The following is a 15,616-nucleotide window of genomic DNA, read 5'->3' as shown; positions in this document are numbered from 1 at the left end:
CACACGTATAGAGTGGCCACGTCGCCTTAACGCGCCGCATGGGGAAGAGATTTATTTATATTAAAGTGCACCTTGCACTAGACTAGGCTATGTTCTTTGATATTGTAAATGTTCTTTGCTTCTTATTTGTAGCTGCTTTTTAAGATGATGTAAGGATTATATTATCCAGCATTGCAGTCATTAGGATAAAGGTAGTAAAATATGGTTTAGGCTGAATTAAATATGATATATCAGAATCTGTCTGTATATAGGAAACATAAACATTCACCTCAGTAACATCTATTAGAATTACGATGCGATAAAATGGCGCTAAACATACGCACGTGAATTACACGCGCACCGTTTCTCCTCATTCTATATGGACTGAACTACAACATGAACTGATGACAACAATCAGACATACAGCTGTAACATTATTGCAATATGACGGGTATAGAAAGATAAATTCATTTACATTCAAGCACGCACATTCACCACTCAGAATGAAACCGAAAGTATACTTTAACTTCTCCGGCAAAACTACAGTCAGAGCTCTGTACACGCACAACTTAGTCACATGCCCAATAACAAGACTACCCTTACAAAACTAATAAAGAATTTAGTACTCATGTTGCATGTTGCCACTGGTAAGCTCCGCTCTGCTGTTGTTTACCTAGGCGCCCTGCATGCACGTGTGAAAAAGTTGCGCGAGTAATTTACGTAAAGTGATCGGCTTTTTTGATCGGCGCTTTTGGGGTTCGCCGATCAAGCTATTTTTAGCCAATATCGGCCGATCATGATCGGTTGCCGATCAATCGGAGCATCACTAATACATACATTATATGGCAGCAGGGGCGCCGTTAAGGGGGGGAAAGTTAGGACAATTCTAAGGGCCCACACCCTGTAGGGGCCCCCAGAGATCTGCTTTTGTGTGGTACAGTGTTGTTTTTGACAACCATCTTAGATTTAGTCTTAGACTTAGTCTTTTGGACTAAAATGCTTATTAGTTTTAGTCAAATTTTAGTCACTTCTATATGTGATAGTTTTAGTCAAATTTTAGTCGACGAAAAGTCATAAAGGTTTTAGTCTAGTTTTAGTCCAAAAAAAAGGGGGAAAAGTAGTCTTTTAACAAATTAATGTAGGTCAGTAAGTATTTTGCTGTTGGGTAGTGTCACTTATAAGTTGTGAAAATAGCAGATCTATAGTTCAACACAATGTGAGCTTCCGGATCGACTATTTTCACCAATAATTACAATAATGAAGGAATGGTTTTAGACATAAAAGACATATATTTGAAATAATGTGCAAACTGCCGCCATCATGGTTAATCGTCTGTCTGTCTGAGTGACAACAATGTGACATGTTGAGCACGTTATGCGCTGCACGCCAGGTGGTGGGCGTAACCAAACAAGGATAGAATGCTAAACGGCTTGCCATAGCCTACTAGTATGGCAAAGAGTATTTAATGCTAAAACGGCTTGCCATAGCGGCAGATACTTTTTAGGTTTTAATTGGCATGCACAATAAGCAGAAATATGGTGCATTTTAAACGTCTGACGGACCACCCACTAACATTTTCGTCTATTCTCGTCTCGTCAACGAAAACTCACACACGTCTCGTCATGTTTTAGTCATCAACGAGCCATTTTTATCTCGTCATCGTCTCGTTATCGTCATGAAAAAAAGTTGCGTCAACGAAATGATTTCGTCATCGTCATCGTTGACGAAAACAACACTGGTGTGGTAGGGGGGGCCAACCTCATATTTTGTCATAGGGCCCAAAATTGCGAGCGGCGCCCCTGTATGGCAGGCAATATTTTTTTAACCTGTGGCTAACCCCTTTTGAATGAATATCAGTGCAGGGTCAGGGTGAGATATCTTGCAATATACAAGCTCTTTTCTCTTATGCACATAGACGGATTGAGGCCATGCTGCTGAAAAGAGGCGAGCATGTGCACGACGCCTAGGCAACACAGGAAACGTTAATTATTGTGATTAGTGCTCAGCACACTCCTCTGTTGCCGATGGTTTAGGCTCTTTGTTTTAGAGCCGGCTCTGACACGCCACTCATTTGCAAGGGAATATTAAATAGGCCTGGGTTTTAAAAGAGAACCACCTCCACAGCTCCATACACACACTGCATTAAAACTGCGCTCAACCTGCTTTCGTCACGCCCTTAAGTTGGGAAGCGTGCAAGCGTTCCAGCAAGATTTACTGTTCATTTTTAGACATGATTTTCGGCTGTCTTATCAAGCACCTCCATGTGAAATGAGAAATTCACAAAGAAATATCATATAATGTAACTGTTCTTACTGTTTAGTGTTTATGAGGCCGTGACATCACATGATGAAAATGATGATCTGTTATTAATACCGTTTACAGCTGCTGATGGGATTTATATTCCAAAGAACAGATGTGTGTGGGAGGTGTACAGCAACAGACGCATACTTCTTATCTCATGCTGATGCCAGGAAAAACTGCAGCATAATGTTAAATCCCCTGAATCATCCCAGGGATGATAAAATACAAGATGTGTGATAAAACTCCTCACACAAAGAGAAGTTCTTGACTTCTTGGGCTATTAAGTTAAATCTAAGACAGCTGATTTTATTAGATTTAATAGGGAAGCTTATTCTGTCACGGGATGAAAAAAATAACAAAAAGGTCATTATGACTTTATATCTCACAATTCTGACATTTTTCTCACAAACACAGCAAAAAGTCAGAATTGTGAGACAAAAAGTTACAATTACCTTTTTACATTTTTTTTTCATGGCGCAAAAAAACTAAACTGTGAGATGTAAACTCATAATTCTGAATTGTGAGATATAAAGATTTATCTTAAATTAATTGTTTTATTCTGTGGTAAAAACTGAATTAAGTTAAAATCTAAGACAGCTAATTTTATTTGATTTATTTGGTGACAGAAGCTTCTATGCACAGCGTTTATTAGTGGTTTTAAAACATAAAAGATTCTGCACAAAATTTGACTCTTGATTTTTTTTTAGAGCCAAGTTGAAGTTTATCATGATTCATCAATGTTACATTCTCAGAACCACTCATATGTGTATTAATAAACTTCCTCAAATTGTTTACTGATGCCTTTGTTGAATTGTTTTCATAAAATGTTGTTCTCTGCAGCAAAATGTCTTGTAGGTCAAGGAATTTACATTTGCAATCAAAATCATCAACCTCCAAGAGACTGCAGTACTTTACAAATACAAACTTTTTTGAAGATCCAGGACTTTATAAAAAATAGCATCTAAACAGTTTACTGGCACATTAAAAGCGATAAAGTCAATATATAATGTAATATTTTTGAGTTCTAAGATTTTTTAATAATATGTCAAAATTATTATACCCTTATTCAACACTGCTGTTTTTTTAGACACTTGTTTGCATGGTTCAGAACAAAATTGTCTTAAAACACTATTAAACCTTTAGAAACGGTATTAGAAAACAGAATTAGCTTGAGCTGTTATGCATACATACAGTTAGCCCATGTTAGTGCTAAAGTTTGAGTAGCAAATATGGCAAAGTCAAGAGAGCTCTTACAAAAGCTACAGAGATAAAATAATTGTATTACTTTAGAAAGTATCAGGCTATATAAAGACGTTGACAGCCGTATTCCTTCTTTTAAAATGCATTGTACTAGAAAAACTTTGAGGATGTTGAACGAAAAAAGCATGATATTATGAATTCTTTGACATTTCAGGCCATTTTGGCAAGAATTGTGATGCCTTTGGTACAAAGATTGAAGCTAATGAGCAATAGACTGTCCTGCAGGACAATCATCCCAAAGTAAACATACAAATCTACTTATGCTTGGTTCAGGAATCAGTCATAGAATGTTCTTAAGTGGCCTGTTCAGTCTCCAGGTTTGATTCTCACTGAAAATATTTGGTTGAATTTAAAGAAAGCAGTCAACACCTAACATTATCATTGATCTGAAAGCTTTTTCAGGAGAGGAATGGGCCAAGATTGCAGTAGAGAGGTGACAGAAGCTTCTAAGCACTTCCAAGCAGCGTTTATTAGTGGTTTTAAAAAATAAAGATTCTGCACAAAATTTGACTATTGGAGGTTGAATAATTCTGAACATGATTTACATTCTCAGAATCACTCAAATGTGTATTAATAAACGTTCTTTAATTGTTTACTGATGCCTCTGTTGAACTGTTTTCATAAAATTTTGTTCTCTGCAGCAAAATGTCTTGCAGGTCAAGGGGGTTGAATAATTTTAATTGCAACTGTATGCCTTACAATTCTGAGATATCAAGTCACAATTACCTTATAAATTTTTTATTCTGTGGTAAAATCAGGCTCCACAATGTAAAGAGAATAGTGATGAAACATGCTTACCCTTTCTGTGTATCATTGGTGACACAGTGATGATTGAAGGTGCCAAACATCTGAACCCCCAGGATTCCATACAGGAGCAGGAAGAAGAGCAAAAATATGGACACACTCCAGATCTGCTCCCCCGACCGCCTGAAAGGAAGTGAATTATAAGTAGCTGATATGGAAACAAGCTGAAATTTCTCACATTCTTTGCACTCGTGGGGCCCTTACTTGAGAATGTTGGTTATGCGGGAACGCGGCAATTCAAATCGGAAGTAGATTCGGAAGGCTCGGATCATAATGAGGGCCCTCGGTATGCGTAGCATTCCCCAGGGTGACATTTGGTCCACAATCTCTGCTATTTCAAACACCTTGAGACCATTCAGAGGAACAAGTGGATGAGCGGAGTACCCTATGGAGCTCAATTCTTTTTAATTTGAAAGAAACAATTTACTTGGGAAATAACACTAAAGACAATTTCCTTACCTGAAGCACAAGAGAGACCCAGAGGAAGACCACCATAAAGCCATCAAACATGCACCAGCGGTCTTTAACATAGGAGTTCTCTCCCTGGAAACAGAGGCAGGTGATAAGAAACAGGCTGTAAATGAAAGTCCACAGGTGAGTGGCAGCTGGTCTGCCGGTTTAATGAAAGATTGTGGCAGCTGTTAACAACAGAGCCAGCAAATTCAGCAAACAGAAGCGTGAGCACTACAGAGTATTTATCCTGCCAGACATTGTCTAACAAGTGTGCGCCCTAAGTACCCAGAAGACCTAAAGTTATCATAAAAAAAATATGTAATTAGAACTATCAAACTATGTCTCTATGGTAAAGCACACAAAGAATACAGTAAATAATAATGAAAATCCAAAAACAGGAGCTAGGTATTCATGTAGTGGATGCATAACAACTATATGTTTTCATTCTTGTTACTGGTCTCTTTTAAGCTTTCATTTTAGTCCTGTTATGAATTTAAATGTCTGGTTTAAATTCATTTCAAATATATAATGTAGGTAATCCATTCCTATTTCAAATAAATGTTCTTTTGAACATTCTATTTATTAAGAATCCGGAAAAATTGTATCACGGTTTCCACAAAAAATATTACGCAGGACAGTTTTCAATCAGCATATTAGATTGATTTCTGAAGGATCATGTGACAAAAATTGGGGCTGGGAAAATAAATTGATGCATCACGAATCGAGAAATGATTCTGCAGCAATTCTGAGATTTTCCTGAATGCATCACAATCCTCTCTCGAATCGATTCTGAGCTTAGTTTTCAACATCAGATGGCACTGCATGCTTTAGAAACAGATGTACTCTGCTTGCTTCCAATTCCTTACACACACTTGAACCTAAAATAATCATTCATAAAGTCTGAAAAGGTTGAACCGAATTATAAGGGTGTTCACAGTGGGCTGTGGTTACATTAATCTTGCGTCACAAAAGCATTCTGAGCCGAGATGCAATTATATGACTCAATTATATGAGCCAAACGCACAAGCGCTCTTCAGCGCTCTTCTTCGTAAGCATTTGAGATTAGAGCGCCATCTTCTGTTAAAAACTAAGCTCTGAATTGATTCTAGAGAGAATCGGATGTATTCTGAAAATCTAAGAATCATTCCACGAAACACGATACATCAATTTATCATCCCAGCCCTACAAAACAAAAATCAAAATAGGAAATAAATTGCAGTTTTACTGTTTTTACTGTATTTCTGATCAAATAAATGCAGCCTGGGTGAGCATAAAAAAGCTTAAAACATAAAAATATCTTACCGACCCCAAATGTTTGAATGGTAGCATATTATATATTTATAGTTTTTTGTTTAAAAGTACACATCTTCCATATATTCTCTAAATATATATTCATATTAACTCATTAAAGATTTGTTTTAAATAAACTGCTGCAAGTCACACAGCATGTAGTCTCAGCCTCAGACGTCACGCCCACGGAACGTTAGATAAACGTCTGATGCATATGGTACGCTTAACTGGAAACACTTCAGGAATGTCGAAGTCGTCTTCTGATTAGTTGAATTTGACCGGACTTCCGGAAGACGCGAGTGTCGCGTTTATTTTCGGTCCGCCGGGAAACAAAGCGCAGACTGATTTACTCGGCGTTTTGCTAAAATGTGCTTATGCAGACGCCATTGTTGTTATACACATATGCGACGTTCGCGAACAAATTACTGACTTACTGCTTGTTCTCCCTCTTCTTCGTTATCTTTCAATGCTGGTTATTTCAATGACTGACTTGTTGCACGCCAGTCTGTTGTTGTGGGGGCATTTCCACGCACAGAAACGTGACGCTGAACGAAACGAACTGTGATTGGTTGTTTGACATGTCGATCAAACGGTCTTATGGGCGGGACTTGGCCAATGAAAGCTGCCATGAGTTCCAGACCTTCAGCCGTCAGTCTGAAGGTCTGGCTACGCGAGACTACACAGCATGTCACACCACAGGGTTTATTATGTCAACTACCTATTTACACATGCAGCTGGTGCAGAGGAAATGACATCAAGGGTGTGATATGCTTAGGTTTGTTTGCTTGAGTGCAGATTGTCTTCATGCACCAGTGGCACTTGTTCTCCCAAGACATCTGCCCAGAAATCCCCTGGGATTTCAGAGCCTCTGATCAGCTATAGTGCTCAGATCTCACACTGTATTAGCAGACCAAAAAACATGATTTATTAAATGGATAGCTTAAAAACTGTGAAGGTCTGACTGACTTCATTAACAGCAACTGGCAAAGATTGAATTTGGAATATTGTTTATGCTAATGAATGAGTTACCTAAGATGAAAACAGATGACTTAATTCACAAGAGATTATGAATTATTCACATGAATTCAATGCTTAGACTACTGCGTTAGCAACTAATGCTGTCTCCCAGCCAATGGCAAAAATGTACCTGCTAACAGTGATTCAGTCACTGAATTTCACAGATCATAACATGCACTCAAAAGATGGAAATCCAAAACAAATATACTGGCCTAATTAACTGAGTTGAGGTCACTGCCACCAGTATAATAATGCTGTGAGTTATGCTCCTTCAATAAAATTAAAATGCATGTGTTAACTTTGCATATAATTGCTGCAAGGTTAATCACCCTGTCCTCACACGATCTCAGGTCTAAAAGAACAAATTAATTACTCTTTCTCCTACATAAACCTTACTGCTTTCCATGCCAGAAGAAAGATAAAGAAATTTCCCAGCATCTCTTTGCAGGTTCAGGAAGCAAATGATTCTCTTATTCAATGTCTCTCTGTGTGGTTGTTATCCTTGATTTGCCAATTAAACTGTCCACACGTTATTTAGCCACCTGGCCATTTTATTCACTTCCAAAGGACACAGTCTTTTTCCTCATCCTGTTTCCGTTATAAATTGTGACAATGCTGATTGAGTGCGTTACCTTGATGATGCCCCTGATATGCATTTTGGCGATCATCTCTGCAGTGTAGAGGAACATCAGAAGTGTGTCCAGAGCAAAGGTGACATACTGCAGAGGTGGGTAGTGCTCAAAGGTCTTAGGTGTATTCATACACACCGAAATGACACTGATTATGGCACAGGCCCGCAGGAGAGAATGAACCCACTGAGGACAAAGAACACAATCTGTTTTAGAGTCTGGAACATCCTCATGGCCTTAGTTTTGCACCTTTTCCTAACTGAGCAGGTACACTCAGAAAAAAAGGTACAAAAGCTGTCACCCTTGCAAAGTGTACACTTTTGTATCTTATTTAAACCATAAAGGGATAAATATACACATAAAATATACATGTGAACATATTTGTACCTAAATGGTACATATTAGTACATTTTAAAGGCTACCACCCAAGTGACAGCTTTCATACCTTTTTTTTCTGAGACTGTAGTGTCTGTTGTGATTTGTGTGCCATATATACGTTTTCTTATGCCAAACAATTATTCACTGATATTTTGGTCTTTGCTGTACAGTAAAGGATAAATAGCAATGAATAGCAAGTTAAAGGAATAGTTTACCCAAAAATGAAAATTCTGTCATTAATTACTCACCCTCATTTTGTTCTAAACCTACAGTATAAGACCTTCGTTCATCTTAAAAACACAAATTAAGATATTTTTGATGAAATCTGAGAGCTTTCTGACCCTGCATAGACAGCAACGCAACTACTACGCATGTGCCGTGTTTCTCTTGCAAATGAGCATTGAAATCGAAAGAAATATGAAAGAAATTGTTGAATAAACTGTATTGTTTCAGAAAACTTGGAATATAGCACACAAGATGGGCTGCGTTTCTAATAGTTTTTGTCCCTTTTGAATTATGAAAGTTTCTGTGGTTACTGCATACTTTTGTTATATGTATAAGAGAGAGCATTATTCATAACACCATTTGTGTTTAATAAAAAAAAAAAAAAAACAGGTTTAGAATGACAATAGTGCAAGTGAAATAATTTAACTGAATTCATTTAATATAGAGTTATGTAGAATAGAATTTTGGACCAATGAGATTTTAATGTTGGTAGACTAAACAGCTCTAGTGAAAAACAAATATACTAAAATGCATTTAAAATACATTTATTTCATGCTATGTATACTACAAATACATTTACATATTATGTACTTATGTAAAAATACCCTATAAATTAGATTATAGAAAGCCTGCTAATAAAACTAACTTTGTATTTAATGCATTTTAATTGTGCGAAAGTACAGCTAAAGATATACTTGATATATTTGTGCTGAAGTAGAATTATTGCAAGCAGTGTTGGGAAAAGTTACTTTTAAAAGTAATACATTACACGATTGTGTTACTCCCTAAATAATTATGTTACTTAGTTACTTTTGATGGAAAGTAATGTGTTACGCTAGCCTAGAATCTAGACGCGCCCCTAGCGGCAGCAAATTACATTTGCTTCTAAGGTCAGTCTAGTTACTCTCAATTCACTTAAAATTCCGAAAAATCCAAGATGTACCGGGCCAATCACGAGTCGGTGGGCGGGCTTAACATGATGACGCCTGAGTCCTGACCTGCGACCATAAGTTCCCTCAGACATGAATTCCTGGTTCTGTGAATTACGCGTGGAAAACTGAACAGTATTTATATAATTTTTTACTTTGGATACACAGCCACGTCCATCTGTCCTGAGCAGGAGCTCGTTACATATGAACGCGCTGTGGTGTAGAATACGCAAACACCGGAAGCGATCTGTGGCGTGTATAGGACACTCATTGTTCACACAGTGCACAGAGATTGTGGATATAGCGGCTATTCAAAATGGTAATTACTTGCGCTTATCCTGGTTGTTCAAACCCATTTAAAGCTAAAAGATTACGTTTGCTTACGCAAACTCATCCTGGACTTTTTCACCGATTTCCCCTTCCGGTGTTTGCGTATACTACATCAGAGCAGGGTGTAATTTGGATTTGTCTGTGCATGTTTTTGTTTACTTTTAAAGGTTTAGTGCCCATCTATGTCTATTATTTGGCTGACAGACTGCACAGTGCACTGATTTTCGTTAAAAATCTCCGTCGCTCTGACTACGTCACCTGACAGACTAAGTCTCTGATTGGTTGTAGCGCTATCCTATTACGTGGAGAGGAGTTTGAAAGACAACCGTTTATCCCACCCCTCCGGTTGAGCCCTGTCTATGGAGAGTGCCCAGACCCTACATTTATGTGGGTCTGGCTTGCCAGGCTAGTGTTACGCTACTTTTGAAGAACAAATGTTTGCTTATTAGTATGGTTGAATTGGTTCATCGAAGGTCAGCAGCAAAGACACTGGTTAATAAAATGAGATTAAATGCATTAATAATATTTGTAATATTTAACATTTAATTATTGCGGGTTTGCATCATATTCTGAATGTTTTTATTCATTTTGAGGAATACTGAATCTGTTTTTTGTGAGTGAGACTAATTAATGCATGTTCACATTTCAACATGGGGACAGGAGAGCTTTCAATCAATAAATGGGAAAAAAGTAACAGTTTGAACTCTTCTTAGTATAAAATAAATGCATTTTAAATCTATTACTTTTTTTACTAGGGCAAGCCGCTGTTAAAATATCTTGAACACAGGGTGCTCCCATTTTTCACTTAAATGTGCTTCTGGTCCCATCTGCTTTCAGTTATTTTAGCTGTACAAAAACAGCCAGTCATGCTGGTTGATGTGGCAAATTGTTATTTGTTATTATATTATTTTAATGTGAGAGTACTCATAAACACACTGGTTTGCAGTGCAAATAACATAGAATAAATGTGCCCTATTGTATGAAATTGCACCTGGTTAGGACAAGGTTTAAGCTTGTTAAATATCTCTTTATGTGAGTATGTGTGGTTCACATTATTGTGAAGAAGAGCCACATGGTAAGATTTCAGAGATTTGTTCACATACTGGTTTATTGATCCAAAGAATGTCAGCACTGTCTGTCAGTGTTTCATCTGGCCCAAAGTCGGTCATGGGCTGGGCCTCGACCCGCGAGCTCTGCTTTCTCTTCAGCATGCTTGGGCTCGCTGTGCTATAGAGAGAGTGGATCTGGAAGACAAAAGCACATCGACCACAAATGCTAACTTAAACCACACATCAGCCAAAGCTCAAATTCTGTTTGCTGCCATTAGATTGATTTTTCATTAGATGCTAATTCTATATGGGCTTTATAAGCGCTTACATTGCAAAATAAACATTTTGCAAAGCTTATAATAGGCTAAATGCTTATTACTATAATTATGTGGCATGAAAAAACACCTCAGAGGAAGTGTTAAATCAAAGTCAAACAGATTTGAGCTGTGTGTTCATTGTGGCTGTACAGTACGACATGAGGACAAAGCTGTATGGTACCAGACAGTATGTATTGTAGTGTTGCACAGCCACCATTAAACACAATCAAGCATATGATGTACATAAAAACACAGACTGTTGACTTGACATAGAAATACCGACTTACCTTCTGCAAAGATCACACTGGATCTTCAGCGTAACACAAACGACAGGCGACCGATAATGAGACTGCACACTACTGGCGCTAGAGCCATTCTTACCGAGGACAAGAATAAAACATGGATATCACACACTCACTGAAACAAAGCGCACATACCAACGGGAAAAGTAAAGCTGAAATTGCTCCAGCACTGCACATAACATGCGATCAGGCATACCCTGTAAATAACACACAACAGTTAGTCAACATGGCATATGGTGTACCAAACGGGTACAATTATATCGACAAAAAATGTCCACCACATCAGACAAGGCATATATGCAACACTGAGTGGCGGAGTTATGGACGGATGGGATTGTGGGACCAGGTTACTCACGGTCAGGCTCCTCATTGGTGCATTCATCCCCGGCATAGAGAGGAACTGAATTCAACACGAAAGACAGCTGATCGGTGAAGTTGAGGTCTATCCTGTAAGAACATCATTAGCCTTTTATTCTTATTTATAAAGGAGTCGTGACAATGAATGCTGCATCACATAACAGCTGAAAGCTTGACCTTTACATGTGATATCAACACAAAAGGAACAAATCCACTCCAGCGAACTGTCATGTCCAGTAAGGTCACACTGGCCTACGTGCGCCAAACATCGTATAACATGACAAAGAGCTTTTTTTGAAGTTGGTAGAGTTTGAAAGTCAGATGTAACATAAATCATAATACATCAAGGTCATTCGAAGGTCAGTTCGGGAACAATGGCGAGATGTAGAGTATAATCTAGAAAGTTGAATCTTAAAAGTTTTTACATTCATGTCTAGAACACAGTGGTCTCCTTAGAACAGCTTCTACGTAGTCACAAGCAATTTGCAAAGTAATTGCTACAGTTAGCATATGTTGATAGATAGAGGTTTGAAGACAACTGAAAACAAAATTACAGGGTGTAAGTGCTGTAATGTAGGAGTAAGTTGCAGGAGACTACAATTAGTTTCACTTTTACAGAAAGGACTATTTGCCTAAAGGCAGGATGCAATCACTAAACACTTTAATGGTGGCTGGTGTCGTGAGTTTTTAGGCTCGTTTGTTACATAAGCGGTTTGTGTTTTAGATTAAATTGTATATAGGCTATGAGAAGGATAATTATTACCCCGAAGGCTTTTTTGTGTCTGAAATTTGATACAGAATATAAAGCAGTACAATATAGCACAACTGATTAGATTGGATATCCAATACCAACTTCATATTTTCATCAGATCCAAGTTATGTATAAGAACTACAGAAAATAGAGACGGAAAATCAATGAATTTCAAATGAATGAATAATATATATATACATTTCTCTGGGTATGTACAAATACTTACTGGTAAAATGATGCAAAACACAAAAATGCATCATATTTATATTCATTTTAGTAATGCGTACAGCACTAATAACTAGAAATATATTAGGGTCATTCTACATAATTGGTTCAACGTCAGAGTTGGAATAAAGAGTCTTGAAAAAAAAAAAAAAAAAATTATATGCAAACTGTAAAATATCCAAGGTACACATTTCTAGTAACTGTGCAGTTAATTCTCATTTTGTTTTTTCATAGTTTTGGAATATTTGTCCTCTCCCATAATTTGCCAATATCAAAACAGTAATATATAATGTAATAAGAAGGGTTATATTGATATATGAAGAGTTTGCTTACATCTTCCTTGTAAATATATATATTTTAAAGTTTTTTTTTTAAATATAAAAAAGTTTTCAAAGGTAAATCAATAACAACTACAATTTTACCATTTCAGGTGGGATCAATGAGATTTGTTGTATTTTGAATCCGGTTTTTCTTTGTAAAAGGCAAAGGTTTATCATACCGATTTCAAACTTAAGGATTTATTAGTATGAATATACATTGAATCAAACACTATCATACTATCTTAGCTGATAATTTAGTATACTTTATTTTTGACAAACATCACATTACAGAATTTTAACCCACATACTAAAACACTACTAAAACATACTAAAATACAAAAAAAAAAAAAAACTGCATAACTGTACTCAAATTTAGTTTATTTCTCAAATAAAGGATTATGTGTTCTCCATTGTAATGATGACATGTTTTGATCGTGACTATTATGGTAGTGACATTTTTTTGGAATAAGAGATGTCACTACCAAAACACCACCAAATGTTCCGGTCGTGACAGTTTTAGATGCTTTTGAACCTAGCATAAGATGCTAATCAGCACATGGTTAGCTAGCACAGTTCTGGAAAGCTGTATACATATAAAAATTTATGTTATGGAATAGCTCCCAAAAAAGTGTTTAATTATAGAAAAATTGTGTTCGGTAGTTATATTCTTTAATGTTTTTTACACAGATTTTTCATACTTTTAAACACATTTACCTCAAAATGATAGGGCCTGTCTACTCAGCATGCAGGTATGCGAGAGAGGGACACATAAACATTTCCTGATTATAAATGTAGGTGTGAAGTTAAATTTTGAAAATAAGTTTCATAATATACAAAGAAAATACTTAAAATAATTTTTTCATATTGTTTAAAAAAAAACAAATGGAATAAAAAATGCAAAAATTATTTCAATATTATTTTCATACGTTGAAATTTAGGGGATGCGGTTCAGAACAGCCACCTTCTGATTAAAGTACCCACTAAATGATGATATTATATATATATTAAGCTTAATGATATTTAAAATTTTATTGTGGGTTTCAATAGATAATAAAAGGATTTTAGTAAACTTCTAAGATTTTAATAGTTAAACGCTTATGAATTTTTTTTTTTTGTTAGTTTGTTTTTGTGTGACAGCAGTTTGCACCAATTCTGTAGAATGGCCCATTATTTTTTGTTTGATTTGTTTGATTGATGTTTGATTTTAAAACGAAAGGCTAGGCCATAAACCCATTACCAGGGTCAGAAATTAACCAGGGCTGAGGGCAAAAGTCAAAAAGAAATGCCTCAGATATTTTATATATATTGGAAATTTGCCCTATAATTAATGTATCTGTTTGTACTAACATGCACCTAGCCATCCATCCAGATTGTTTCTACTTTCCTAAAATCCTAAAAGAAGTGTAAAATTATTAAATTAAACATTCTGAACAACTCTAAAAAACTGTGACAGCCATTTCATACAAAATGGTGTGACAGTTCGGGGTATAATCAAACATAGAGACTGTAAAATTATAATATGTTTTAGCAAAGCCTGTGTTCTGTTAAGATATGTTATTGTTTACAGCTACTTTTGTATTAAAAAATGAAAATCAATCTCAGTGGGAAAATATTGTTTATGACACAGTTTGCTATGTAATTCCTGGCGGAGACTCCCTAAAATTAAATCAATAAAGTATTTATCTCTGCCTTTCATTATTTTCAGCCTCTCAGTTCTGTGTTTTTACCAACAACCACCTAGACATTTTCAGATCTGCAAAATCAGTATCATTAATCTTAGGTTGATCCAAGTAACACTGTATGATTATGCAATTAAACACTCTGTTTCTGTTTGACCTACACAGAGATTCAACACAAGACCTCCTGTCTACAGACCTATGTCTTCAAAAATGTATATCACATTTAAAAGCAAAACAAACTGACTCGAAATCATGTCAGCATACTTGAGGCTACGTGGCACACCGGAACACAGTGACATCAGCCATGATACATGAGCATCATGCAGGGAGATTCCTCCTGCTGCTGCACAGTTACCATGGCAACAGATGAGAGCAGAGCTGCTGCGGCTACAGCTCTTGCTAAATAACCTCTTACGAGAAAACACACGAATTACATAAAATATAGACTTACTAGATTACGAAACTGCGTGGATTACTGTCGAAATATGTCACAGGCGTATCTGAAAAGGTATTTAATCTATGACAGCGCTGTATTTTTTGAACAAAGGCCTTTTGACTGCGCGGTCGGTTGCATACACTTCCTGGTAGACATGCAAACAAGCCGAATAAAACAAAATACATTTCTTATCCGACGCTCTAAACGAACTCACACGTCGAAACGACAGAAAAAAACGTTTTGTGACTTACTGGTTGTTGGAGTATCGCCGTTAACGCGGTGTAGTATAGTCCATGACTCGTTGTACTGAGCTCGAGCTTCAGGCACAGCAGCCGCGCGACAGATGCGCACCGGACCCGCGTGACCCGCTACAGCACAGCGCGCAGGATGAGATCCCGCAGGCCTTGACATGTCTAACATAAAGCAGTATTGATGTAAACAAGTTTTCAATAAATGTTAAATGAAGATAAAATGTCACTGAATTGAAAAACTTTGAATTTTAAGTCACCGTTAATCATTTTTGAATAAACATAAGCGTTGAATACTAAAATAGGCTACTAGAAAGAACTAATAGGCCTATTGATT

General features: G+C 36.7%; 1 protein-coding gene across 4 annotated transcripts in view; it reads right to left on the bottom strand.

Moving 5' to 3' along the window:
• nalcn (sodium leak channel, non-selective) overlaps window positions 1–15,389 on the bottom strand; it is a 130,305-nt gene extending 114,916 nt beyond the window's left edge. For 3 of the 4 annotated variants that reach the window (XM_073845936.1, XM_073845937.1, XM_073845939.1), the window contains exons 1-8: window positions 15,283–15,389; window positions 11,619–11,710; window positions 11,399–11,460; window positions 10,699–10,839; window positions 7,737–7,919; window positions 4,804–4,887; window positions 4,549–4,688; window positions 4,339–4,467 (exon numbers count right to left, since the gene is read on the bottom strand). In XM_073845936.1, coding sequence (XP_073702037.1) covers window positions 4,339–4,467; window positions 4,549–4,688; window positions 4,804–4,887; window positions 7,737–7,919; window positions 10,699–10,839; window positions 11,399–11,440 — 719 coding nt within the window. In that variant the 5' untranslated portion in view covers window positions 11,441–11,460; window positions 11,619–11,710; window positions 15,283–15,389. The remainder of the gene's footprint in view (window positions 1–4,338; window positions 4,468–4,548; window positions 4,689–4,803; window positions 4,888–7,736; window positions 7,920–10,698; window positions 10,840–11,398; window positions 11,461–11,618; window positions 11,711–15,282) is intronic. The other variant, XM_073845938.1, reaches the window with a different exon arrangement.
• Between the last annotated feature and the right edge of the window lie 227 nt (window positions 15,390–15,616).

Source organism: Garra rufa, chromosome 8, assembly GCF_049309525.1.
Source record: "Garra rufa chromosome 8, GarRuf1.0, whole genome shotgun sequence".
Lineage (NCBI taxonomy): Eukaryota > Metazoa > Chordata > Actinopteri > Cypriniformes > Cyprinidae > Garra > Garra rufa.
This window is presented reverse-complemented; position numbering and strand designations above follow the sequence as displayed.